General features: G+C 42.6%; 1 protein-coding gene across 6 annotated transcripts in view; it reads right to left on the bottom strand.

Moving 5' to 3' along the window:
* GRK3 (G protein-coupled receptor kinase 3) overlaps positions 1 to 27,875 on the bottom strand; it is a 118,368-nt gene that overhangs the window by 58,293 nt on the left and 32,200 nt on the right. For all 6 annotated transcript variants that reach the window (XM_082698797.1, XM_082698795.1, XM_082698793.1 and 3 more), the window contains one exon: positions 1,728 to 1,801. In XM_082698797.1, coding sequence (XP_082554923.1) covers positions 1,728 to 1,801 — 74 coding nt within the window. The remainder of the gene's footprint in view (positions 1 to 1,727; positions 1,802 to 27,875) is intronic.

A 27,875-nucleotide genomic window follows, 5' to 3' on the forward strand; every position in this document is an offset into this window, starting at 1 on the left:
TCTCTCTCATTGCTTTGAAGACTTTCTCTTTGTTGGTTTCTATGCTGTTATATTGAAGTCAAAGACAGTTTTCCTTCATAGCTATTCTACTTGGGGTTTTCTAAGTTCCCTGAGTCTGTAAGCAGTTCTCATCACTTTGTAAAATTCTTACTATTATCTCTTCAAATATTGTTTCTGCCCCATTCACTCTCTTCTTCTATATATTCCAATTCTACATATGTTAGACCTTTTAGCCACATTCCACATGTCCTCAATATCCTCATCTATTTCTTTCTTATAGGCTTTCTTCTCCACGTTTCAGTGTGAAATTATCTACTGACCTGCCTACTTATTAATCCTGTCTTATGTTGTAACCAATCTGCTATTGATTCTAGTCCTTAGGTTCCAGTTTTAAATATTATACTTGATGTCCCAGATTATCCATTGGGTTCTTCATAATAAATTGGACTGAAATTCACTATTCCTCCATCTGTTTTGACTATCTTTTCCTCTATTGTCTTAAACATATTATTTATGGCTTGGGGTTTTTTTTAATTATTTACAGTTATTTTTAAGTACTTGTCGGCGAACTTCAATATCTGAGCTACCTGTGAGTCTACTTCTATTATCTTATGAGATATGTGATCTTGTATCTTAGATGTCCACTATTTTTTTTCTGTATGCTAAACATTGTAGGATCTCTCTATATAACTTCCACCTGCAAAAAAAGGACAGAGGCTTCTCTTGTACTCTGCTACACGGGTGGAGAGAGAGCTCATCACCCAATATGGGATGGGACTGGGCTGGGTCTCCATTTTTGTAAGACTCAGTCTGCCTCTGGTTTGCCCTTGTTCCTAAGGCGTGGCTCTCCATGGAGTGCACTGAGAAGCCTTTTTCTGCACTAGACTCAGTTCTGCTTGCAGAAAGTTTTCAGAATAGCTCATTGGCCTCCTTGACATAATTCTTGAGAGGGAGACTAATCACACATTTGGGGCTCCTCCAGTTTCATTTGTTTCTTACTCTAGACCCAGAAACCTCTTCTGGCTTTTCTGTCTCCCAAAAGCAGCCTTCTATCTGGGGCCAAACCTGGACTCTTGTCTGCTCACCACACCTGGAACTCAGTAGCTGCCCCAGGTGATAAGTAGCTACATATTTTTAGTGTCAATTGACCGCTCCCTAGGGTTTTCATCTCTTGCCTGTTCTGTTTTCAGATTCCTTCCACCACAGGTCCAGATTTCAAGATAGCAGTGTGAGGCTGTGAGGCTTCCAAAAGTTCCTTGCCTATGTCTTTAGCTCCATTCCAAATGTCTTACTGGGGAAACCAGCTGTATGCCTGAGACTCCCCTTTCCCACCACATCTCCAATTTGTCACTCTGGCCGTGTGTGACCAGAAAATGTTTGTGGTTTCTCTTTCACTCAGTGGAGGCCCTCTGCCTCAACTTATGTCTCCAGAATCAGCAAGCTTCTGCAGAAAATCAAATGGCTGCTAATCCTAGTGGCTCTCCAAATGATAATCCCTCCTCTGGAGATTTAACCCAACTATTCCTCAGTGCTTCCAGAGCCCTTGAAAATATGATTTTTACAGACGTTGTCAGTCTCTAGTCCACTATAGATTATACCTTGTGCTACTAATTAGGGTCAATGAATTTCTACATATTTGTAAGATACGCAGTAGTCTTGGTATTTTCCAAAGTACAGTCTACATATGCTTTTACAATAAAAGCATCAGTAAAACAGTAACTTCTTACCTCTTCATAAAACTTCACCTGAGGCACAGCTTCATTAATTTCATTCAAACAGAAATCTTTAAATAGCAAGAAACCTAAAGGAAAAGAATAAGAAATTTCAGGGTGGGCAATAAATTGAAATTTTACCCCACAGGGTGTTTTCAAAGTAATATGTTTATATTTCAACCTCTTCCTCTCCTACCTTCAAAAATAATAATAAAGATTTGGGAGCACCTGGGTGGCTCAGTTAGTTAAGTGGCTAACTTGATTTTGACTCAGGTCATGACCTCAGGGTTGTGAGCTCGAGCCTCACCTTGGGCATAGAGTCCACTTAAGATTCTCTCTCTCCCTCTCCCTCTGTCCCTCCCCACTCCTCCTTCCCTCTCAAAAATTAACAGTAATAATAAAGATTTCAAAGGGGTAATTATACCCTAGAAGAAAATATTCCACATAAAGTAAGAGTACCCTATACCTGGTTCCTTGCTTTGGGTTCCTTCCCTGCTGGCAATGCCCGCCCCCCACTTTTAAAAACTGCATGATAAGCAGTGTCAATGGTCACCACTGCTTAGAGCCACAGGTCACTACAGCAAACGGAAGAATAACCAAAGAAATAAGAGGTACGGGTAGTGGGGAAGTGTTGGTAAGAGTAATCATAAAGCTAGTAAATACTATGCACACAGAAACAGGACAAAATCTCTCCCCCCATAAAAAAAGACAGAATGACTTTCATGACCTTCCCAGGCTTTCCTCTTACTACTTACTACCTCGAAATACCAAACACCTTGTGCCAGAGCAGACTACCTACTCCCAGATTATTCTCTTCTCCCCTTTCACCCACCAGCACCTTACACCCGGAACACGGACTCCACTGCACAGTGCCTGGTACACGGAGGAGTCCGAGAGATGTTTGCAGAACAAATGCATGTTTACATAACCCTTCCAACATGGCTCTGTCAAAGACTTAGCACACTCCAACTAGTTACCTGATTTATAAGTCCCTCCTGCATTTGCAAACCAACTGCCTAGCTTAATGCCCAGCACAGTCAGACCTAAATGAATACATGAAGTTCACTGTGACAAGATGATACCAAACTGAGGGTAGAGATTATAGAAGGTCAAAAACAAATTTAAAAGCCAAAAAAAAAAAAAAAAAAAGTCAAAACAGTAGTCAACTCTTGGTTTTAGCTCAGGTCGTGATCTCAAAGTCATGAGATCAACCCCAGCACAAGCACGTAGTCTACTTCAGATCCTCTCTTCCTCTCCCTCTACCCTCCCTGCTCGTGCTCTCTCTATCTCAAATAAATAGATGAATCTTAAAAAAAAAAAAAAAAAAAAAAAAAGTCAAAAGAATGAAAGGACCGCTGGAAGAAACAGAAGTCAAAGGAGGGAACTGGAGGAAAGACTCAGCAACAAGTCTAAGAAGTAAGGAGAAGGTAGACTGGAATTCTCTATGTAGGACAGAGAGAGCCAAAAGAAGGAGCTTTGACAGGTTTTAACTGAAATTAGCGAAAGAAAACATGTAACTTGAACCTGTACACTACTACTCCATTAATTCCCCTCCATAGTTCCAGGAGGATGACCTTTGAAAATAGTAAATGTTCACTGAGAGGAGCTCTAAGAAAGCATTAGGACTCCTTAGTTATATCGGCAAGGCCAGAATAACCAGGGTCAGGTGCGGACTGATGGCAGGGACACGGGCACGCTCGTTTCATCTCCAGGAACTGAGGACAGACTGACGTATGAAGCAAGAAGAAAATTCAGGAAGCAGACAAATAGAGTTGATGCAAATTTCTACCTATTTGCACATCTGTATTTTCATTTTAAATAAGAGACATGGTTACCTTTTCATTCTCATGCATGTCAAAGTATGTAATTTCAAATTTCCCTTGTCATTTCTTCTTTGACTCATGAGTCACTCAGAAATATGCAGTTTGAGTTCTGATATTTTGGGGTTTTCAGGTATTTTTCTGATATTGATTTCTGGTTATTTCTGCTGTGGTCAGAGAACATATTCATCATGATTTCAATGCTTCCAAAATTTATCGAAATGGCTGTGGCCCCAAATTTGGTCCATCTAGGTAAATGCTTCATGGGCACTTGGGGGAAAAAGTATATATGGTACAATGTTCATTAAACAAAATACAAAGGCAATGAAGCTGAGTTGGTTGGTCTGACTGTTCAAGTCCCTCATCCAAATCCTTACTTAATGATTGTCTCCTTATTCTATCCATTACCAACAGAGGACTGTTGAAATCCCCATCAGTAACTGTGGATTTGCTCATCTTTTTTCGGTTGTGTCACTTTTTGGTTGATGTATTTCTTTTTCTATTTTGAGGAGAGATAACTAAAATGAGAATTTGAACTGAGGTTATTTTGACCATACAAGAGATGTTCTTGTGACATCTAAATGACAAATGAACTAATATGCCACATATGGACCGCTGCCTTTCGGCTAACTTGGATTCAAGGGGAAATGGCTCAACATGCCCACCGTGCTCTCTGGAATCAAGGCCTTAGGTTCTCCTCCAGCCTCTCAGACTGTTCTCTCCCAAGCTCCCTGCGCTGAGGCCACATGTCTGCATTCCAGTTCCTCTCTAATACCAAACCTGATCTGCTCTCAAGGTTATCAACTTACTTTCCCCACTTCATAAAACATGCTCCCTACCTTGTGGACCTGCAGAGCTCAGCTCAAACGCCCCCCCCCACCCTTAGGCCTTCCAGCATTCTCATTCATGTTCTTTCTCTCTCTGAGACACACATGGACACACTTTTATAGCACTTGTGACTAGCAAAAATTATCACACATATATGTTTGCTTGTTTCATTATTATATTGACCTCCCCCACAACAATGTAAACTGCATATGGGAAGGCCACAAAGGTCTTATTCTCTACTACATATGCAGGACCGAGAACATGATACAGAGGGACTGCAGAAGGAGAAACAAAGGAAGGAGGAAGGAAGGGGACATGGGAGAGGAGGGACAAGTAAGGAAAAGGGAAGAGCGAGGAAGATGGGAGGGGAGGAGGGGGAAAGAAGGAGGATGAGGGAGAGAGCATTGAATGAATGCACATCTAACTGCAAATGTTTCTACCTGCTTCTTTAGTGCAATTTCCATTGTCAATGTGTGGGGTGAGCAGAAGAATGACTAACATACTGCAGGAAAAAAGCCCCATTACTTCCCTCATGTCTGCACACAAATTGAAGCCTTACTTTCTGTCTCAGCTGCTACTAAAATGGAACAGCAAGAAGAAAGGTGTTTTGCCTTTTGGATAAACTCTAGATCACTGTGTTTCAGGCTGAGAGCAATTTCCGTTCGATAGACTTAAATTACACACAAAAACCCCCAAATGAAGCATCTCTCAGATTAGAACAAAAGCTAAAAGGCAAAAATAAGGAAATAATTTGAATAACAGGTTCACTTCATCAATGGTTTTTCTCCAGATTTTAAAGAATAAAGAATAGCAATCCAACACCTGCCTTTACTAGATAACTGTGGAATGTGTTTACCCTTGTTTCTATATTTGGGCCACTGCAAACTGCCTGCATACTGATTAACTTTTGAGTATATATGACATCCAGAAAAAGTAAACTATCTCAATTTGTCACCACAATACTTTGCAAAAATTAGGAGAAAGAACTGTACTGTAAAATACCAAGGAGAATTTTTTTATAATATGCAAATAGAACTTTTACACTGCATTTTATTAAATATCAATTAAGAATGTTTTAAAGTATCAATACGAATTTCTATGAGAAATTCTGAACTGTTACTTCCTTAAAAATTTTCAAAGGAGAAAGAAAAATTATGAAAAAAAGTCTTGGGTGACGGGTAGCTCAGTGGGTTAAATGCCTCCAGCTCAGGTCATGATCCCAGGGTCTTGCCTCCAGCTCAGGTCATGATCCCAGGGTCTTAGGATGGGGCCCCACATCTGGCTCCCTATTCAGCATGGAATCTGCTTCTCTCTCTACCCTTCCCCCTGCTCATGCTCTCTCCCTATCTCACTCTCTCTCTCCCTCAAATAAATAAATTTTTTAAATCTTTAAAAAAAAAGTCTTGCAAGAAATAGTATTTGTCCTAGGTTTTGCCAAGGAGACTCAAACACTGGGAAAGATAGTTTGTGTAATTGCTAGAAGTTTCTACCAATACTGACTGATTTGACTAGGCATTTCCCGAGTCAGTAAGAGCCCCTGTGCTATACATTAGGGATATAGTGGTGAAGACAGGCTTTTTCCCATATGGCACTTACGAATTTGGTGTAAGGGACAGACAACAAAATAGTACACAAATAAAGTAAGTGCAATTTATGTAAATGATATAAAGAAATTTCAAAAGTACTGAGATTGATGATAAAAAGAAGGAAATGCATGTTATACAAAATGACAATAAGACCTCCCTGGGCTGTGAGATGAACAAATTACAAAGCATTTCAGCTTAGAAAAGGCTAAAAATGTTTAATATTACTCCTATTCAATAATTTATTAGAGGTCTTAGCCAGTACATTAAGGCAAGAAAAGGAAATAAAAGCTACTCAAAATGGAAAGGAAGAATTAAATCTGATTCTATTTGGGGCACCTGGGTGGCTCAGTTGGTTAAGTGTCCAACTTGTGATTTTTGGCTGAGGTCATGATCTCATTGGTCATGAGATCAAGCCATATGTTGGGCTCCATACTCAGCAGGGAATCTGCCCGAGATTCTCTCCCTCTGCCCCTTTGCCCCTCCTGTCCCTCTCTAATAAATAAATACATCTTTTAAAAAAGTTTTTTAAACAAAGCTGATTCTATTCATAAATAAGCTGCTTATCCACATAGCAAATCCTATCTAAAATGTTACTAGGATATGTAAGTGAATTTAGCAAGGCCCCAAGCTACAATGCCACTAGATAAGAATTAATGACATTCTGATATACTCAAATCACACAATTTTAAAACAAGTCCATTTGCAATAACATCAAAGAATAAGCAATACTTAGGAATAAATAAATAAGGGATATGTGACTATTACGTTGAAAACTATAGAATATTACTGGTAGAAATTAAGATAGACCTAAATAAATAAAAAGACTTACTCAGTTTAATGATTGGAAGATTCAGTATTGCTGAGATGTATATTCTCCCAGAAGTGATCTTTAAATTCAATATATAATTCCATTATAAACTCTGTTGGCTTTTTTTTTTTTTAAGATTTTATTTATTTGATCACAAGTAGGCAGAGAGGCAGGCAGAGAGAGAAAGGGGGAAGCAGGCTCCCTGCTGAGCAGAGAGCCTGATGTGGGGCTCGATCCCAGGACCCTGGGATCATGACCTGAGCTGAAGGCAGAGGATGTAACCCATTGAGCTACCCAGGTGCCCCTCTGGAGTCTTTTTAAAGAAATTGACAAGCTTTGATTCTAAATGTGTATGGAAATGCAAGAAACCTAAAATACCCAAAACACCTTGAAAAAGAGGAAAGAAGTCCAAGGACTTATACTACCTGATTTCAAGATTCATTACACAGCCATGGTAATCAGCGTGGTATTGGCATAAGACTAAATCTGTGGAACAGAACTAAAGATCCAGAAAAACACCTTCACTTGGATGGTCAGCTTATTTTCAACAAAGGCACTAGAGCAATTTATTGGGAAAAGAAACTCTTCTCAATGAGTGGATTGGGAAAACTTATATCCTAATGAGGAGGGAAAAAAGGCAAACCTTACCTCTCTTCTTATAAATAATTAAATTGGGACTGATCATAGAATTAAAGGTAAAAGGCAAAATTATAAAACTTCTAGAAAATGTATAGAATATCTTCACAGAAAATACTTATGCAGAAGATTTCTTAGGCAGAACATGAAAAGAAATAATAAATTAGACTTTATCAAGATTTAGCACTATGTTCATCAAAAGACACTTAAGAGGGGTGCCTGGGTGGCTCAGTGGCTTGGGCTGCAGCCTTCAGCTCGGGTCATGATCTCAGGGTCCTGGGATCGAGCCCGGCATTGGGCTCCCTGCTCCGCAGGAAGCCTGCTTCCCTCTCTCTCTCTCTCTCTCTGCCTGCCTCTCTGCCTACTTGTGATCTCTGTCTGTCAAATAAATAAATAAAATCTTTAAAAATAAATAAATAAATAAATAAAAAGACACTTAAGAAAACAGACCAGACACAGACTGCAGATAAAATATTACAAAATTTAAATCTGAAAAAGGCCTTGCATTCAATTTATATATACTTTTTAATAAAGCCTCTTACAAATCAATTTTTAAAAGAAAACCACCATAAAAAAAAAGTGTGTATAAATTTGAACACTTCATAAAGGAAGAGATAGGAGTGACCAATAAGCACATGAAATTGACTCCATGTCATTGGTCACCATGCACATATAAGTTAAATCACTTTGAGATACCACTGCACAACTATCTGAATGGCAGAGTTTTAAAAAGACTGACAATACTGTATGCTAGTAACCAGAACTCTCATTCACTGAGGAGCATATACAATGCCTTAGACTCCTCATGCCTCTGAGTCAACAGGCAAAGAAGGGAGTTGTTTGCTGGCTGGGGTAACTGATCCTGACTAGCCCAGGGGACACTGGACACCTCCTGCATCATGGAGGGAAAGAAGAGTATGTTATGGAATACAGAAGATCCCCTCTCTTAATATGACCATGCCCTGTCATTAATGTCAACGGAAAACTACAACAACACAATTCAGGCAGGACTGCTAATGGCCCAGACCCTTCAGGAATGAAGGCTAAGTCACCAACACCAGTTGCAATGTGTGATCAGTTACAGAAACAACGACTGTAACTGTCATAAGTATTTCCTCTTTATTGCGTGTGTATGTGTGTATTAAACAAGTAACTTTGTTTTCTTCCTCCCCCCCATTATGCCCTTACCCAGTAACATAAGGTTTACTAACTTTGTAGCATAGTAAATGTTGTTAACTCTACGTTGTAGCATTTACGATTCAGGATACCAAGGAGAAAGGTGAACATTCCCTATCATTTCGCACCCTCCTCTGGGGAAAGAGCACATTTTGGTTATATGCAAGTAGTCGTATCATCGTTGGATGGGGTGTATGATCTTATTATCTCTATTAGAGAATTAAATACAGTCTAAGGAGATGCATAGATGCCAAGTGACAAAAGATGGACTTGTGATGGCAATTTTTGTGTTAACTTAGGGTATCTGAGGATACAATTGACATCTAAATTGGTGAACTGTTGAGTAAGCAGACCGCTCTCCACAGTGTGGGTGGGCATCATTCAATGAGCTGAAGTCCTGACTAGGAAAGAAAGACCAGCCTCTGTGAGGAAGAAGAAATTCTCTCAGCGGTCGGCCTCCGTACTTTATCTGCACATTCATTCTCCTGGGTCTTGGGCCGGCCAGCCCACTCTGTGGATTCAGACCTGCCAGTCTCTACAATCACAGGAACCAATTCCTTATCATTAATCTCTCTCCCTACACACACACACACACACACACACACACCTACCTATTGGTCCTGTTTCTCTGGAGAACTCCTGACTACCACAGATTTTGAGCATTCTATAGAACGTATACTCACTCAGGAAAATAGTCTGAATGTCTTGTATAAAGTCAAACACACCTATAACACACAAATCGACAACTCCGCTACTAGGGTATTTACCCAGTGGTAACATATGGCTCCAAAAAGATGTGTACATGAATCTTCATAGCAGGTATATTCATAATTTATTTGAAATAATCCAAAGTCCATCAACTGAGGGATAAATAGTGATATTTTCACACAATGGGTTCCTAGTCAGCAATAAAACCCTGAAAGATACAGCAACATAAGTAAATGCCAGGCATTTTGTTTGTCCAAAGGCACCAGACACAAAAGAGCATATGCTCTGTAATTCTCTGTGTATGAAGCTCTAAACAGGCAAAACTAATCTACAGTTAGAAAAAAGGAAGAAAGGGGGGCATAAAATTGACTGGGAAGGGCATAAGGGAACTTTTGGGGGGCAAAATGTTCTGTAGCTTGATAAGAGATGTGGGCTTGCGCATTTATCAAAATGAAATTGTGAACAGTAGTACAAGGAAATTTACTTTAAACAATATTAACTCTAGTGATTAGGTCTACATTTCCTAGCAACATGAGTTGGCAGTTCTGAAACTACTCATGGTGCGTTCTAGGCTTATACAAATGAGCAACTACATTGAGCATAACAGGAGCCTTCTTGAAAAAAAAGGTAAAATGGAGAAAAAAACCCAGAAAGGATACTGTAGTAATGGATTAGAATAGGGTATCCATTTGAGCTCACTGTTTTTACCAGAAAGACAAACAGATGTACACACACACATACACACACACCCTTGCTCTTTCACTGAGAAGACCTAGAGGCAATGAACACGTCTAGTGCCCGTGTTAGGGATTCTCAACACGATTTTCTATTAAAAGGAACTAGAGACCCTTGAAGAAAAGCTACTTGATTCTAGGGCAGGGGCAGTGAATACCAAGTTGAGCTCCAGACGTCTATTTTCCTAGACAGTAAGACAGTAAGAAAAGCTCAAAGGATGATGGGGACATCAACAGGACACAGGAACGAGCTTGAAGAGGCTCCCACTAGCAAAACTACACCAACTAGGATATCGAAACAAACAATATAGTAATGGATTCAACCACAGGCTAAACAAAGGATCCAAGGGCCCATACTGATAGACAGCCTGGGGTGGGGGGATAGGAAAGAAAGAAAGGGAATAAGGAAGGGAGAAAGGGGAGGGAAGAGATGGGGAAGGAAGGAAGGAAGAGGAGGGAAGGAGGGAGGGAGAGCTCTTAGAGACAAATGCCAACTAAAAACTGTTGAAGGAATAATGGAGCTCGAAAGTCAATGGGTGCTAAAACAGAAGATAATAAAAGTTTGATGAGAATACTCACATAGTCTCAAAAGCGATTTCCCATATATTACTTACTCCTTACAACAGGAAAGCCTGTAACTCCACAGTGGAGAACCCTTGTACATACCCACATTAGGCAAGGGATCAAAACTGACCTCACCCAGCATCAGGATGGAAGACTATCACATGCACTGCAGATAGCTTATATCATCAAAGGTCTTCCCGACAAAATGCATACTCCGAACCCAACTGCTATGGAACAGTAAACGAAGCAAAACAAAGGGCCATTTAACAAAATTGGCCTGTACCCTTTAAAAATATCAAAGTCAAGAAACCCAAAGAAGGCTAAAGAATTTGGGCCAGATTAAAGGAGCCTGAACATGTAGTGACAAGGAAATGCAAGCATGACCCACGACCGGATCCCAGACCAGGAAAAATCAGAGCCAACATGGACATTCTGGGGGTAACTGTTAGACTCTGGATCTGGTCTGTGGATTAGACGAGAGTATTGCCCTGGTGTTCAGTTTCCCAATGGTGAACATCGTACTGTAGTTATCTAAGGGGATGAATGACCTCGTCCTCGACACAAGCAGACTGAAATGCATAATGGTCAATGTACGAGGTAAATTACTCCCGTGTAGCTCAAAAAGAACCACAAAAGACAGAATGATAAGGCAAATGGAGCTGAATATATATCACAGTGAAGCCATTTAAGGGGTATGTAAGAGTTCTTTGAACTATTCTTATGAGTTTATAAGTTTGAAGTTATAGCAAAATACAATACTTAAATGTAGGTAAAAATAAAGAGTTACAAGAAAAAAGGCAAATTCATAAAAATAACGACTGAAATTCTATACATTTATTGGAAAAGGAAGTTATGTTAAAGAAAAACAACTGAAATTTGGCCTTTTAACAATTAAAAGTTTTATGTGACTCATAATAGAAATTATTATTATAAACCTGGCTTTTCAAAGATTGATTCCTTTCATAATTAGCAATTTCCTGTCACCTAAAAGCTACAGGGTTCCTTGAAAAACACAATACAATGGGAAAGCTAATATAATTGAAACAGAGCAATGCTTATTATAAGCACCACTATCATTAAACTTAATTCAGAGAGAGGGGGAAAAAGGTGGTTTAATGTAGCAAATTAGAGCTCCATAGTCCAAGAGTTCTCTAAAATACTTTTCCCTAATGGTGTGAAGACTATCACTTCATGTACTACATTTCTTTATGTCTTCAGAATAAACCACACTGTGCAGGCTGGCATACCAACTCCCATGTTTCTGGAAATTTCCTTCAGCCCTTTGAAGCACCTCAAAGCAATTTCCTTATAACTTGTCATCCAATATCACAACACATATCATGAGGTAGCCCCACCTACCACACTAGATTGTATACAAACCAGGACTGGAAGCGAAACACATCAGACCTCACAGTTTAACCTTCCATGTGAACAAATTAACGAACAGGTGCGGGGTCTCTAACAGGAGGGCTTTTATTCAGGTTTAAAAGGACAAGGCCTTGGATTAGTTAATCTCCATATTTCTTCAACTCTAGGATTCTATTACTCTAGATAAAATGAAACTAATAACATTATAAAGGCATGGAATGAATGGTGAAGAACACATAAAGGTAACTAGTAGCGACAAAGTCAAAGAGAAGAAGAAAATTCAACAGAGCAAGCTGGCTAGTGGCTAGTTAGAAAAGCCCGTAAGAGCACCCGGGCAGGAAAAGAAGTCAGTAATACGAAGATCCAAGAACAAAAGTAGAATCAGCCAAGGTCATGGACGCTTGCCAGAATTCTGCTGTGCAGAAAAACAAAAATCCCTAACAATCAAATTATTTTTTAATGAATAAAGTTTAAAGTTTCAGAATTTAGTCAAGAGGAATTCAAATACAACATAAGAAATAAACTATTTAAAATACTGCCTAGAAATAATAATCTTTTCTGAGAGATAATGGAATCAAAAGAACCCTAAATTATAATTTGAGAATTCAACTAATTAAACAGATTTATTCATAAATTTACTGTATACCAACTATTGGTAGAATACTTCCACATACTAGCAACAAATAATGGGAGATTTACAATTACACACAATATAAATTTATGGTAACACTAAAAAACAATGTGTTGAAAAGGAATCTAAGTAAATATGTACAGATTTGTATGCTGAAAGTTATAAAATACTCATGAACAATATTGATGAGGATCCAAATAAAGGAGAGGAGATAGCATATTCATAGATCAGAAGACAATATTGCTGAGATGTCAACTTTCCCTATATGGATCTATAGATTCAATACAATCCCAGTCAAAACCCCAGTAGGAGTTTTTATAGGAATCAACAAACTGGTTCTAAAATTTGTATGAAAAAGAGAACAGGGGCGCCTGGGTGGCTCAGTCGGTTAAAGCCTCCTCCGCCTTCAGCTCAGGTCATGATCCCAGAGTCATAGGAGCCTTCTTCACCCTCTCTCTCTGCCTACTGTGTCAAATAAGTAAATAAAATCTTAAAAAAAAAAAAAAGAAAGAAAGAAAAAGAAAAAGGGAACAAAACAGCAACAGAACCACCTGACTTTTTTTGAAAACGAAGAATGAAGTGAGAGGGTTATGCTAGCTGATTTCCAGACTTCTTATAAAGCACAGTAATCAAGGCAGGGCATTGTTGGGAGAAAAAGACAAACACACAGGTCAGTGGATGAGAATGGAGCCCAGAAATAGAGGTGTACATGGTCAGCTGATTTCTGACCAAGGTGCACAGGCAGTGCGAGGAAGAGACAAAAGGTCTTTAAACAAATAGCGCTGGAACTACTGAGCGTGTGCAGAAGTGCATGACTGCTACAAAATTAATTCAAAATGGATCAGACACTTGGACAAAAGTCCAAAAACCATAAAATCTGTAGGAAAATAAACATACACAAAACAACCTTTGCAACCTTGGGTTAAGCACAGAGTACTATGATCTGACATGATTTATGAAAGAAAAAAACTGACAAACAAGACTTAACTGAAATTTACTACTTCTGCTCCTCCCAAGTCATGCTTACAAAAATGCAAAGCCAAGCCACAGACTCAGAAAAAATATGTCCAAAATATGTATCTGATAAAAAAAACTTATAACCTAAGTGAATAAAGAATTCTCAAAATCCAATAATGAGAACACAAACAACGTGGTATTTTTTAAAAAACTGAAAAGATTTGCACACTTTACCGAAGAAGAGAAGCCCATGAAGAGATGTCCAACATCAGTAGTCAGTAGAAAATGCAAATTAAGACCACAATAAGATATTGCTATATATATCAGAATAGCCAAAAAAAGGGAAAAAAAAAAACCAAAAACCCAGCACCAGTGCTGGTAAGGATATAAAGCATCTGGAACTCTCACGGACTGCCGGTCAGACGAGAACAGGTACAACCTCCTTTGGAAAACATTCCTTTAATTTAAACATGCATTTGCCATTCTACCCAACAATCCGCTACTAGCTGTTTTTACCCAAGAGGAAAAAAGGATAAACGTCCTTATATTCACAAAAAACCTATCACAGATATTAACCCTAGAGACAATTCTCCCAAATTGGAGATAACCCACGTGTTCTCCAACTGGTGAATGAACGAACTGTGATGCAGCCACAGGCCAGGCTCCTGCTCAGTGACACTTAAGAATCGGCTACGGATCCAGCACCACAAGTGCACCCCAAACGCGTCACACCAAATGGACGCGTAGGACCCAAAAGCCTACAGCCTCCATGGCTGCACTGAGGTCATTCTGGGGAAGAGTAAGCACAAGAACGGAGGCCAGAACAGCGGCTGGCAGGGGGTGGGGAGTGGGGAGGGTAGGGACACTAGGAAATCTGGGGAGGTGGTGAACTGCGCTGTGTCTTCATTTGGGTAGTAGTTACACAACTTTATGCACTTGCCAAAACTCAGAAATCTGTACGCTCTGGATGGTGAATTTTGCTTTATTTAACTTATACCTCAATAAACCTGACCCCCTCCCCCAAAAGAGTGGTGTGAAAGAAGAGAGAGAAATAAGACTGGGTACTTACAACAGAGCCAGGAACAAGGCTCAAAAGACGTTCCTGGACAGTGGCTGTAAGGAGGGGCCACAAATAGGAATCTAGAATTTCTGGAAGCCAATGCCTGGTCACTTACCTCATCATCAAAGTCTACTGGACTTTTTCATAAAGCAGAAGTCTATATGGAAGAGAAAATCATTCACACCCAGAGGCATGGGAGCAAAAAACAGAATTACGAAGGTTTTTGGTAACACTGAGGTCACAACAACGACTCTCACACACCCAGGATACACAACACCCTTTACAAGTGAAAATGAAGTAATAAATGATAGATAAGCAAACTCATAAATTTTTAAAAAAGCATACAGATATTGAAAACTCTACCAAAGGGTGTCATGTTCCTCCAGGCTCAATACTACCAGCCCAAATCCCTAACGAATTTTCCCTTTCATTTCTTTCAACAGGAATAAATAAAAATTGAAATAGATTTTTAGCTAACTATATTTATCTATTTCATATAAACCATATATTTATTTTTATTGGACTCTATCATACTGGAACTTTCACTTTTTGATTTAAAAGTTTACAGGAGAAAATTATAAATGAAATGTAATTTAGGAATACTGTCACCAGTTAGGACTTCTAAAATCCAAGTTATCCATCCCACCCCTGATGTAAATTCAAGACATACATGTTCAATAAAATACTTGTAGATTAATTAATGGGCTCCTTTATTTAGATAATGGAGTGATATGGGGCCCTGAATATCAAGAATCCAGCAGACAAAAGCACAAATGAATGTAGCCAGAGAAAAATTCATGGAATGTTCTAAGCAACTGACTCTCAACCCAAAAGGAAATAAAGGAAGTCAGAATAGAGAGGAAAACATAAAAATACCGTGACAAGAAAACTCTATCTAGAGTCTTCTAATAGCTAGCTTGCTTTCAGTATTTTTTTAAACCATTTTATTATAAAATGATAGTAAAGAATGAAAGGTCACCACACTCATATTCTTTCCAGGCTGTGGTTGATTTTTTCGTTTGTCACAGTTCTGTGCACATCTCGGAGTAAAGAAACTGATAATTAAAGTGATATTCAAAATAATTGAAAATGAAATAGAAATATTATTTTAGTAAGCCAATGGATAGATATTTCCCAAAGAATTCTGCAGGAGTGCTGGTTAAAATTGGCATGATGGAAACTGAGGCATGAGTACACACACTCCAGATGAGACATGACTAGGACAGAATGGGTGCATGTGTGTGGGTGTGAGGGCAGGCGTCCATGCTGAGTCTAACCATTATTCTAACAAGGAAGAAACAGAGTTAGAGTCAACCAGTATATACATGTGTCTCTACTTTGTGATCCCTCCTGAGGCTGTGCACTTAGGATATGAGCACTTTCCTCACGTACAGAAATACAAGCATTCATTTAAAACAAAGGAGAACCCGGGTGCCTGGCTGGCTCAGTGGGTTAAGCCTCTTCCTTCAGCTCAAGTCATGGTCTCAAGGTCCCGGGTCCTGGAATTGAGCCCCGCATCAGGCTCTCTGCTCAGTGGGGAGCCTGCTTCCCCCGCTCTCTCTGCCTGCCTCTCTGCCTATTTGTGATCTCTCTCTGTGTGTCAAATAAATAAATAAAATCTTTAAATAAATAAATAAATAAGTAAAACAAAGGAGAACCAACCACTGAGTATTTCTGGCATGATGCTCTGTGAAACAAAGGGCTACTCAAAGTGATTATAATCTCACTGGAGGTATGGACAAACAGCCTTACTGCACTCCATTAGCTGATGCCCAGTTGGCTGTGCAGAGGACAGAGGCATCCCCTCGTTCAGATACCCGCCCCTAAGCTCGCCGGGCTCCCCGCCTAGCCTCCAGGCCCCTTCCCAATCCCCGTGGCTGCTGCAGCCCTCCATCTGACCACACAGCTCTAAGGCTCTTGAACTTCTCATGGCAGCTGCAGGGAACATACGGCCCCACCCCTGGCCCGGCCAGAGTACAGCGCATGCCTTCAGAGGCACTAGCTCCCCAACACTTCCTCTCCCGGTGTCTGCACCAGGCTGGGCAGAACCACCCCTCTTCTCTGCTCCCGCATTCCTGGATCTGTATCACTTTCAAGGCATGATCCCACTGCACTGCAGCTATCCATTTTTATTTTCTAAATGGGTGAGACAGCACCAAATTTGGAAAATGGACTTAAAGGCATGAAGTGAAAAGTTCCCTTCCCAACCTGTGTCCCATCTTCCCCGCCGTGCGCCATCACCATCTCCCCCAAGGTAGCTGCTGCTGGTGGTGCCCTTGTATCTCTTCCAGGAGCTTAAGAAATCCGTGTGACTTCTTAACCCTCCATCCCCCAGCTCGGAGCAGAGGACTGCAGGTCCTAAGGGACACCCACACCACACCACAGGCCGAACTTAGCACATGGAGGGCAGCCTCCTCCTAACCTCCAACACCTGCTCTGTGCTGTTACCAGATGAGAAAGAAACTTCGTGTATGCGGAGCCCCCAATATCTGGGGTCTGTTACAGGCACCTGTTACCTTCTAGTGGGACAGAAAGGAACCCTTATTTTCCACCACATTCTTCACACCACCTGCATCAGTCTGTGCTTCCAGAACACGACACCTTGGAGACCCTGCTATCCGAGGCCTGAAGAGCCCCTGGGTCCCTCCTTGCGGCTGCCCAGTGCTCCATCCTACATAACGCCACGGTTTGTATAACTCGCTCCCTCATGATGAACACTTGGGGTATTGCAAACACTTCGCTCTTACAAAACTGCTGCCCTAAGTAAATGAATCCGTGCGTCACTTCGGGAGTGTTCAGGCATAGTGGTAGGACACATTCCTCAGCATGGAAACTCCCAAGCCAGAGGGCTACACTGCAGACCCGGCCACATGGGCCCCCGGGAGTGGCACCTGCCTGCCCCCCCTCCCCCCAGCAAGACACCTGGCCTGCCTGACATCCCCAGCCACACCAAAACCAGCCACTACCCTGCTGGTTCTTGTACCAACTTGAAAGATAAAAGAATAACATTTCCGGGTAACCTTCATTTGCATTTCTCTTACTTTTTAATAAAGCTGGAAGTCTTTCTGTATGGTGAGAGGCTTTTATTTCTCTTTTGTAGAGACCTATCTTTCCACAACCTTTGTCCACTTTCACCCTGGGTCAGGGGTCTTTTGCTTATAGTGTGCAGGGCCCTCCTGAATGGGGGTTCGCCAGTCCAGGCGGCTATCCGAGGAATCCTTCTGGCTCTCCACCTCTCGGGTCCCTGGCCCTGGCTGGGTGATCTGGCTCGTCATCACCTTCCTGGAGCTTGCCTGTTTCCTGGGACCAGCCTTTGGGACAGGCCCCCAGCACCATAGCAGGAAGGAGCTACACGGCTTCCTGCATCCAGAAGTAGCTGCTGTCTCCACATCTGAGGGCCCCACGAGGGCAATGGCCTGCACTCATGGACCTGTCTCTCTAATTCCCAGCACAATGGCTAGGCCTTAATCAGCTCGATAAACATTTCATAAGTTGACGACTAAGGGGAAGGGGATATGGTTTGTGGTACAGTTACGCAGGTTCAGAAAGAAGTGAAGAACAGGCCAGGCGTGGAGAGATCACCGGGCCAGAGAGAGGTGGGGAAAGTACGCCCAGGGGCTCAGAGGTCGGAATTCCAGCTGCCATAAGGAAAGTGAGACTTCGGATCTGGGCAGAACAAGGTCCTTCGGGAACAGGGTGGAAGGGGTGCTGGACTGCCCCATGGAGGCTTGGGTGTGCACAGAGATGGACTTGTGCCCGCGGGCTCGGTGGCCGCCAAAAAGAACACCGAACCAGGTCTTCATCACTGGCACAACACTTGGTGTTTGCTGAAAGCTTCGAGATGCCAAGAACCCTGCGGGGGCATAGTTTTTTATAGAAGTAGGCAGTTGTTCCCTAAAAAATTCAAACTCAGCTCTCAAATCCAGGTCTGAGGATTTTTTTTAAAAAAAAAGATTTTATTTATTTGACAGAATGAGAGAGAGGGAGAGAGGGTCAGAGGGAGAAGCAGACTCCCCACTGAGTAGGGAGCCCGATGTGGGATTTGATCCCAGGACTCCAGGATCAGGATCTGAGCCAAAGGCAGCCGTCCAACCTACTGAGCCACTCAGGCACCCCAGGTCTGAGGATTTTTGAGCCTCTTCTTCCTTAACATGACAGGCACCAGGCAAGTGTTCTGACCCCTCCCCTGTCTCATGGCCCTCTGCATGAGGACACTCAACTGCCACCATGCCAGCCCAGACAGCCCTTCGTGTCCTTGTCCAGTGCCCAAGCCGACCTAAGATAGGTACTCGGTGGGGACCCCTATGTCCTAACAGTGCCCGCTTACCTCCACCCCCCTGAATATCCGTGTAAGCATGCGAAGGTGTTATCAAAAGTCTTCAAGGCTCAGAAGAACAGACACACGACCGTGGACCACCATATGGTCAGGCTGCCACCAACCTGCCAGGGCGAGAAGGCCCACAGCCCACTGGGTAGAACCCTGAGCAACTCATGGATGGAGCTGCTTTTCATACTTGAAGTGCAATTTAGGGAATGTGAAATGAGCACTTAGTAGAGCAAGGAGATGGTATCTGTGATTACTATGTCCCAATTCATTTTACCTTCTAACTAGCTGACTAGTTTGTCAAGTAAATGAAACAAGTGCTTTATAGAGTTACATACTATGTCTAATTTTTGACAGGTGGTGACATCAGGACCTTAAACCGTCCCCCAGAAGTGGGGCTGTGGGAAGCAATGCTGGCTTCGTCAGTGAATGCTCCTCCCACCACGTGCGCAAGGAGGGGGACAGAGGGGACAGCTGCACAGCTGCTGCTCTGTGACCCATTGACTCACAACAGCTGCCCGACTGAGCCCTCCCTCCGCTTCTGAGGGCCAAGGCAAACACCCGGCCCTATGGTGCACAGACACCCACAGGGGCCACGGTAGAGGGGACTGAGGGGCAGCTGGGCATATGATCAGTGGGCCGTCACTTCCCCCCAGCCCCCTGGGTACTGTCACCACACTGAGAAGCAACCACATCATGTACAAATAGACTCTTTACCCAAAACGCTGCAAGTTAAAGAGTTTTAGAGCAATGGCAGTGAGAGAATTTTGTGCTAAGGTAAAAGCCAACCAAACAGAAAGGCAGTTCCTCAGCTGTGTGAATTATTGAACTAGATGCTGAGAGTTGCAAAGAAGGAATGGCCTATCAGGGATGATCTCTAGTCTCAAGAAATTTAAACTCCAGTGAGGGAACCAGCACGAAAGAGGGACCCAGTAGGACTACATTTTCCACCGCAAGTGACAAAGGCATGTCACATGTGGGGAGTCCAGCAAGAACATCAGAAAATGGATGGTTTATAGTCAGAAATCAGAGGGGTTGAGCTGATCCTCCCATGGGTGGACCTGTGAGCAGAGCACCGACCAGATGAAGGCGTTCCACAGAGGGGGACAGAATGCAAAGAGAGGTGTAAGGGGATAGCGCATAACGCTGGTCACTGGAGGTGGCACCATGAGGAAAAGATGAGGGGAAAGACTGAGGCCCACTGTGGTGACGTGAATGACAGCAGCAAGCACAACTTCATCCATCGTGGGGGCTGAGGGCAGGCGCAGAACGTGACAGGAACCAATGACGGCTGTCTCCAGAGCACCTTCTGATAGAAAAGGGAAGGAACGTGAAAATAGGAGAGTCAGGCTTGAAATCTGCAGGTCTGGGTGTCATCCTAGCTCCCAGCTCAGGTGGTAGCGGTGGCAATGGGAAAGGAGAGGGCAGCGTGGAACACGGACAGACGGGGTCACACAGGTGACACAGGTGGGGACCCTGGGCATCCAGAGAACACCTGTGATGTTGTTCCTGTCAATAGAAAGCAGCGTGTGATGGAGACGGTGAAGGTGTTCAGGGACCTGTTCTCATGGGAAGTGAAGCCCACCGCCTCGTCCTGACAATGAGGAACAACATCAGGAAAAAACCAACCCCCTCGTACGTGGAAGCTCTGACACAGGGTCACCTCACAAGACGCGCGCCCTATGTCCTCGGGAGACCAGTCCGCATACCACGGTGACCACGGGCTGGCACTGTGGAGGGGCCGATGCCAGCTCTGTTAGGTCAATTCCAGCTCAGCCCCTGCTGGTCTGCAAGACGCCTGCTGAGTCACTTTACTGCCAAGCCAGGAAGTTATTTTGAAGACTGACATCTGGACGGAGAGCACTGAGCACCTAGGAGCTTGCTAACGCTGTCTCATCCTCCGACAGTACTGATAACAACTCTTCCCAGGGCTCCTACTTCTCCCATTTGCCTGCACTGCTCTGGGCCTGCCAGAGACCACCACCTTCCAGCACTCTGTGAAACCACAACAATGGTAGTACACGCCTAGGGTGTTCCCGGTTGTTCAAGTCCAGAGAGTTAACCCATCCTCCCACCTAGAGCCAAATATTTCATTTTAAAAATAAAATTATACCACAGGGCCTAAGACAGTAACAGAAAATGGGACAAAATGAAAGAAGCCACTATTTTCAGACATAAAAGGGGCTATGGTCTGGAGGAGAAGGGAGATAAAGAGGAGGGCTCCAGGACAGGCCAGCTCTTGGCAGGGAGGGATACCTTCTGAACCGTGATACTGGGAGGGAGCCCCAAGCATCGGGATTTCAGGGAATCCAAAGTGCCTGGAAACACGAACAACATAAAAATTAAACGAAGGAGTGGCAACATAACATACTAGAACACACTCAATCCAAAAGAAGAAAAAAAGCAACAGAAGAACAGAGGAAGATGTGAGACTTAAATCTAGCCATACTGATAACTATTTCCCCATAAATATAAATATTTAGACAGATATTCTAATTAAAAGGCAGAGATGAGAGACCAGATAGACCATGTGAACACGAACACCAAAAGGGGGTGTGGTTATATCAATACCAGGGAATGCAGACATCAGAACAATGTAGCAGCAGGATGAAGGAGAACATCTCCTAAAGATAAAGAGGGAATATTCTTTCAATGATATTAACCATCGTTATACACATACCTCTCCCCGGGGTGGAGGGGGGGCAGTAGTTCCTCTCCAGCCACTTACCAAAGCAGGAGGACAGCATCTGTAAAAATGTCCACAAGCGGCTTTATTCCTAATGGCCCCAAACTGGCACCCACGACCCCAATGTCCATGAGCACTGAGGTTCATGAAGTCCAGAGGATGACATGCTATTCGGCAACAAAAGAAACCAAGTTCTGGACAAGCCACAGTGTGGATGGCTCTCAAGGAAGGACACTGGCAGGACCAATAAGCCAGACACCAGAAAATGCGCTTGGTTGGAGTCTGTTTAAATGTTCCTCTGGTAAAGGCCAGAGCAGATCCAGGGCTGCCTGGGGCTGGGGGGAGCTGAATACAATAGGACAAGGATGCACTCTTTAAAGTGACGGAATGGGTCCGTTTGCAAGGGCTTTGGTAGAAGTCACATGGGTGTACACTTCTGTCCAAAGTCAAACCCAATCCTTAAGATGCATGTTTCATTGTATGCATATACTTCTACAATTTTTTTTTTTTTTTAAAGAACAAGAGCATATGGCATGGTTAGCTGTAAACAAAGAAACAAAAATCAGTAACAACATGGCATCTCCTGAGGAAATCAGATATATCCTGAAAATCATAAATGAGAAGAAATAGGGACAAGGTGGGGCCCAAATCCATGTTCCCAGTAAAGCCATTCTGTTTCAAGTTCTTTTCAACCACCAATTCTGAACCCACTTGCTGGTGTGAGCTTGGGAGCCACAGAACAAAATGAGTTCCAATCGTCTTAAATAGTCACAAATGATTTGGCAAGCAAATGGATTCTGAGAGCAACTCTGAAGGCCAACATCTGTAAGTCATACTTTCTTCCACACTCTGAGCAATGAAAATTTCAATTAAAAAAAATGTTTTTTCCATGGAAAATAAGTGCATCTTACAAGGTAAGAATGTTTGCTTCCTGGGGCATCTGGGCGACTCAGTTAAGCCTTAGACTCTTGGTTTCCACTCAGGTCATAGCCTCAGGGTCGTGAGATTGAGCCCCGCATCAGGCTCTACACTGAGCATGGAGCCTGCTTAAGATTCTCTCTCTCCCTCTGTGCCCCTTTCTTAAAATTTTTTTTTGTTTCTTTAAAAAGGGGCCCTAGAGTCTTAGTGTTCCACTGTTAAAAATAGTCTCTCTGAGAGAGCGGCGCAAGTCAGCCTGCCCCACCGTGGCTGGGATTTCTTTCTCTCTTAAGCCAAACCTGAAGAATGTTCTCTGCTCCTCATGGAGCAGAAAGTCATCAGCGTGGTGACAAAGCTCTAAGCTCACCTGCAACCAGACAGCATCAGGAAGAATGCAGAGGACGTGTGACAGCAGCCCCCAGCAGGTGGCCCAGTGCAGATCAAGCTCCCTCCATTCCAAGGTACAGGAACAGACCCATTGCCCTCTGACCTCAGCCTCCTACCTGAGCCTTTCCTTCACCTTCTGACCCTACCTGAACCGGAGGACACTGTGTCCCCCACAATCCCCGGACCCTCCCACACCCACTTTTGTGCTGCAATGGGCCGCATTACAAACCCCATCTTCCAGGCTCTAACTCAGTGACTTCTCGCCACCTCCACCTACCCAACTTGTCCAAATGCCAGCATCACCTCCTGCTTCCACCCTTGCCTCCCCAGCCCGTTCCCATGGCAGCTCGTCTGCTCTGTGAACGCCTCAGTAAGCGTGTGCCAGCCTAGTGCTCAGAGTCTCCCACGACCCAGCTCAATCCGAGTAGAAGCCGACGCCTTACAATGGCCCACAAAGCTTGTCCAACCTCCGGCACCTGGCCTGCAGGCGCCCAGGACACCCTGATCTGAAACCGCTGCTGGCAAGCCTTGATGAGAATGTGCGGCCCACAGCAAAATTTACTGCATCGGTGACAGAGTTTTTAGTGGTAGATTTCAAACAAACCCTAATAACCACCTTAGAGCGTATCACTACCCTTCCTAGTTGTGACTTTGACCTGAAGTAGAAATACTGACAAAAATCAATAATAAGATAGAAAATCCTCAGAAAAAGCATTTCCAAAACAGCTAAAACCAAGGGATATCCTAACAGCAAACTACCATCTGAAATTTCATAACGTGGTTGGGTTGTTTGTTTTGCTTTTTTTTTTTTTAATCCTAATAGGGTCCCGTCATCGCCGTTACTGTTAGTTCAAAAAGCTGACAGACAGCTTGGCCAGTAAAGGGGATGCTTCCTAGACCCTTGGCATTCTCTAGCAATAGAGATTAAGAACCCACATTTGCTAATATTGCTAAAGCATGTGCATTTTCCCCCTAAAATATGTGGATCCTGCCAGGGAGAAAGCTACACCGTTGAGTCAGCTGCAGACGCTGGCTGGTTGGCTACCCTTCCCTCCCTGCTAAGAGAGTAGCCACCCCACATTCACCTTGGGATTCACACTCAGGCCTCAGAAACATCACCAGGAGCCCCCTCAGGGAACTGCAGGGACTCTCCGGTAGGAGTAAACACACTTTGGGTGCTGACATGCCACACGTCTCTGGGAGTCCCATGCATCCTTTTACAGAGAGAGCTGGCTGGGGTGGGAAGCCCTCTGTGGCCTGATGTGGTCTTCATCTTTTCCATGTGCCTTGTTGTCTGAAGAGATATTTCCAGCAAAGTGCTGGATCAAAACATATTCAACTGTGAATGTCTCATTTTGCAAAGCACATAACTGCTACAGAAAGATCTTTGCGCACGGTCCCCAAATTCTGGATTTTAGTATCATTACATATTAAATAGGAACTGTACAGTTTTTATGTTTTTTTAAAAGGTGGGGGGGGACTCCATCTGCATGCTAATTTCCACTCTAACTTTTCCTGGTGCAAGGAAGGCAGTTGTGAAGGACAGAACTCCTAATCAAGGCTTTCCTTCCGTGCCTTTGGCCATGTTCTCTTACCTAGCAATGAAATGCTCGGGGCAGTGCTTGGCACATGGGCAGCCATCACCATCACAAACTACACGGAATTCCTACTAAGCCAACTCAGAAAAAATCAGGGAGGGGCACCTGGGTAGCTCAGTGGGTTAAAGCCTCTGCCTTCAGCTCAGGTCATGATCCCAGGGTCTTGGGATGGAGCCCTGCATAGGGCCCTCTGCTCAGCAGGGAGCCTGCTTCCCCCCTCTCTATCTGCCTGCCTCTCTGCCTACTTATGATTTCTGTCTGTCTAATAAACAAACAAAATCTTAAAAAAAGAAAAAAGAAAAAAAATCAGGGAGAATTAAACAGCAACCATTTAAAAGATCATGGCTTGCCAACCTGCAGATCAAGGGTCTAACCGCCCTACCTGAGCATTCCCAGCGTCTAGTGATTGATTAGCAGACGGGAAAGGATTGGGTCATTCCGGTAAAATGGAGCTGTTCTGAATTTTTCTTGGAAGTAACCATTCTAACTGATCTTAAAACTTGGATGATGGCTTTAAAAAGGAAAGTCAGTCCTAGTAAGTATTTTCCTGCTCTCTCCTATGTCCCACATTCTCAGAGTGGTAAAAGGCCACAGGGCAGGGCAGGTGGCATCCGCCAGCTTGGGCTGGGTCCTGCTGAAGGAGCCGATCCCAGATCCCAGCTGCTGGAGGCCAACACGGGTGAGAAGCCAGCTGAGAAGACTGTCCGCCAGCAGGTTTTTAAGCCTTTCCCTCTTCCCCAGTTGTCTGTCTTCTCTGGGCAGCATTCTTATTAGAAACCCAAGCTGGTAATGTTCAGATTACCATTCTGATTAATGTTCAGATTAATGTTGGTGCCCCTAACCTTCCAGGGTTTCCTCCCTCTGCTGCCGTAGCCGGGTGCCTGTTGCTGCCTTGGCCTTTTCAATTGAAAATCCAATTAGCTGTGCTTAGTCAAGTGTTTATCTCTGCTTTCTGAAAGTTTAAATGGATCTTTAACTCTTTTCCTTGCTAAAAGTCTCCACAAAGGCAAGGATAATTGATGCAGAACTGAATGGAGCCCTGGGTTTTTCTTCTCCATGGGGGCTGGCTGGAGAAAGTTTTGTACACATAAGCTAGGGCAGGAGCCTGACTCTGCCACTGTCAATCGGGGCTCGACACTTCCAAACAAAGTGGGGAGCAAAGAGGGAACACACAAGGATTGAAGCTGCTTCCCAGGTTCAGAGTCCCCTTGTCACAACCGAATGCAAGAGTGCCCAATTTGCTAAAATTTGACCCTGGCCTCTGAAGAGAGAGTTGCATAGTCAGACTTTTTTTTTTTTTTGCAGATTTTAACCATTATTATGTTTTGAAACACAGAACACTTCAAACAATACTTTTATAAATTTAAGAAAATGGCAAATTTGCTCTTTGAAATTAATAAAAGAGTAATTCTAAAATGTTTTATCTGTGTTGCTTGGGTGTGTGTGTGTGTGTGTATGTTTACTATTTCTGTGGTCTTACATAATTATCAATAAATAGGTGCCTATATCTCTGTTCACTTTTGTTTCTATAGAAACTGCTCAAAAACCTTTTTCAGAAGGTGATAATTTCTATTTTTCCAATGTATTCTTTTTATAATGAGACATACTTGTGTTCCCAAAGCCCATATCAAGTATATTTCTTATGCCTTAACCCCAGATGCCAAATAGAATTTATGCATTCTTTCTAAATAAATGTTCTCAGAAATCATGCTAAATATATTCAGGACCAACCCAGGAAATATTTAAGAAATCAAAGTGAAAAGTAAAAATTGAAAAGGAAAGGTACCAGAATGCAAAGAAATAAGACTGTTTTTATTCTGAAACAAGATTCTCTATGGGGATAATCCTAAGGAATTCACACACACATCTCCCAGAATTAATAACCTAGTTCAGCAAGATGGCAGGATCCAAGACCACTAGACAAAAACCCATTCTGTTTCCACATACTAGTGATGATCAGCCAAAAATGAAATTAAGGAAAAAATTCCATTCAAAATAGCATCAGAAAGAGTAAAATACTTGGGAATACACTTAATGTGATGTAGAAGGCTGAAAGTCACAAAGCAGTGTTGAGAGAAATTAAAGACGACCTAAATAAACATGGAGACATTTCATTTTCATGGATCGGCAGACTTAATGTTGTTAACGTGGCAATTCTCTCCATATTGATCTGTAGATACAACACAATCCTGGCAGGATTTTTTTTTTTTTCAGAAATTAAAAATCTGATGCTAAAATTCATATGGAAAAGCAAAGGATCCAGAACAGCCAAAAGTAATTACAAAAAGAAAAAAAAAGGACAAAAGTGGGTGGACTTTTTTTTTTCACTATAAGGAACTCTCAAGTTGCATTTCTATTTTATTTTTTTTTTATTTCTTTTCAGCATAACAGAATTCATTGTTTTTGCACCACACCCAGTGCTCCATGCAATACGTGCCCTCCTTAATACCCACCACCTCCCAACCCCTGCCCCTTCAAAACCCTCAGGTTGTTTTTCAGAGTCCATAGTTTTTCATGGTTCACCTCCCCTTCCAATTTCCCTCAACTCCCTTCTCCTCTCCATCGCCCCATGTCCTCCATGTTATTTGTTATGCTCCACAAATAAGTGAAACCATATGATAAATGACTCTCTCTGCTTGACTTATTTCACTCAGCATAATCTCTTCCAGTCCCGTCCATGTTGCTACAAAAGTTGGGTATTCATCCTTTCTGATGGAGGCATAATACTTCATAGTGTATATGGACCACATCTTCCTTATCCATTCGTTCACTGAAGGGCATCTTGGTTCTTTCCACAGTTTGGCCACCATGGCCATTGTTGCTATAAGCATTGGAGCACAGATGGCCCTTCTTTTCCCACGGAATGGGAGAAGATATTTGCAAATGACAGTACAGACAAAAGGTTGATATCCAGGATCTATAAAGAACTTCTCAAACTCAACACACACAAAACAGATAATCATATCAAAAAATGGGCAGAAGAAAGACACTTCTCCAATGAAGACATACAAATGGCTATCAGACACATGAAAAAATGTTCATCACCACTAGCCATTAGGGAGATTCAAATTAAAACCACATTGAAATACCACCTTACACCAGTTAGAATGGCCAAAATTAGCAAGACAGTGGGTGGATTTTTATTTCCTGATTTCAAAACTTACCATAAAGCCATAGTAATCAAGACAGTGTAGTACTAGCCTAAGGCAGAAATCAATAGAACAAAACTGGGAGTTTAGAAATAAATCCTGCAATTATTGTCAATTAATTTTCAACAAAGATGCCAAGACAATTCAATGTAGAAAAGAAGCTTTTTTTTTTTCTTTTTGAGAAAGAGAGAGAGAGCACATGAGAGGGAAGGGGCGGGGAGTAGG

Source organism: Mustela nivalis (assembly GCF_964662115.1).
Source record: "Mustela nivalis genome assembly, chromosome: 14".
In the NCBI taxonomy this organism is placed as follows: Eukaryota; Metazoa; Chordata; class Mammalia; order Carnivora; family Mustelidae; genus Mustela; species Mustela nivalis.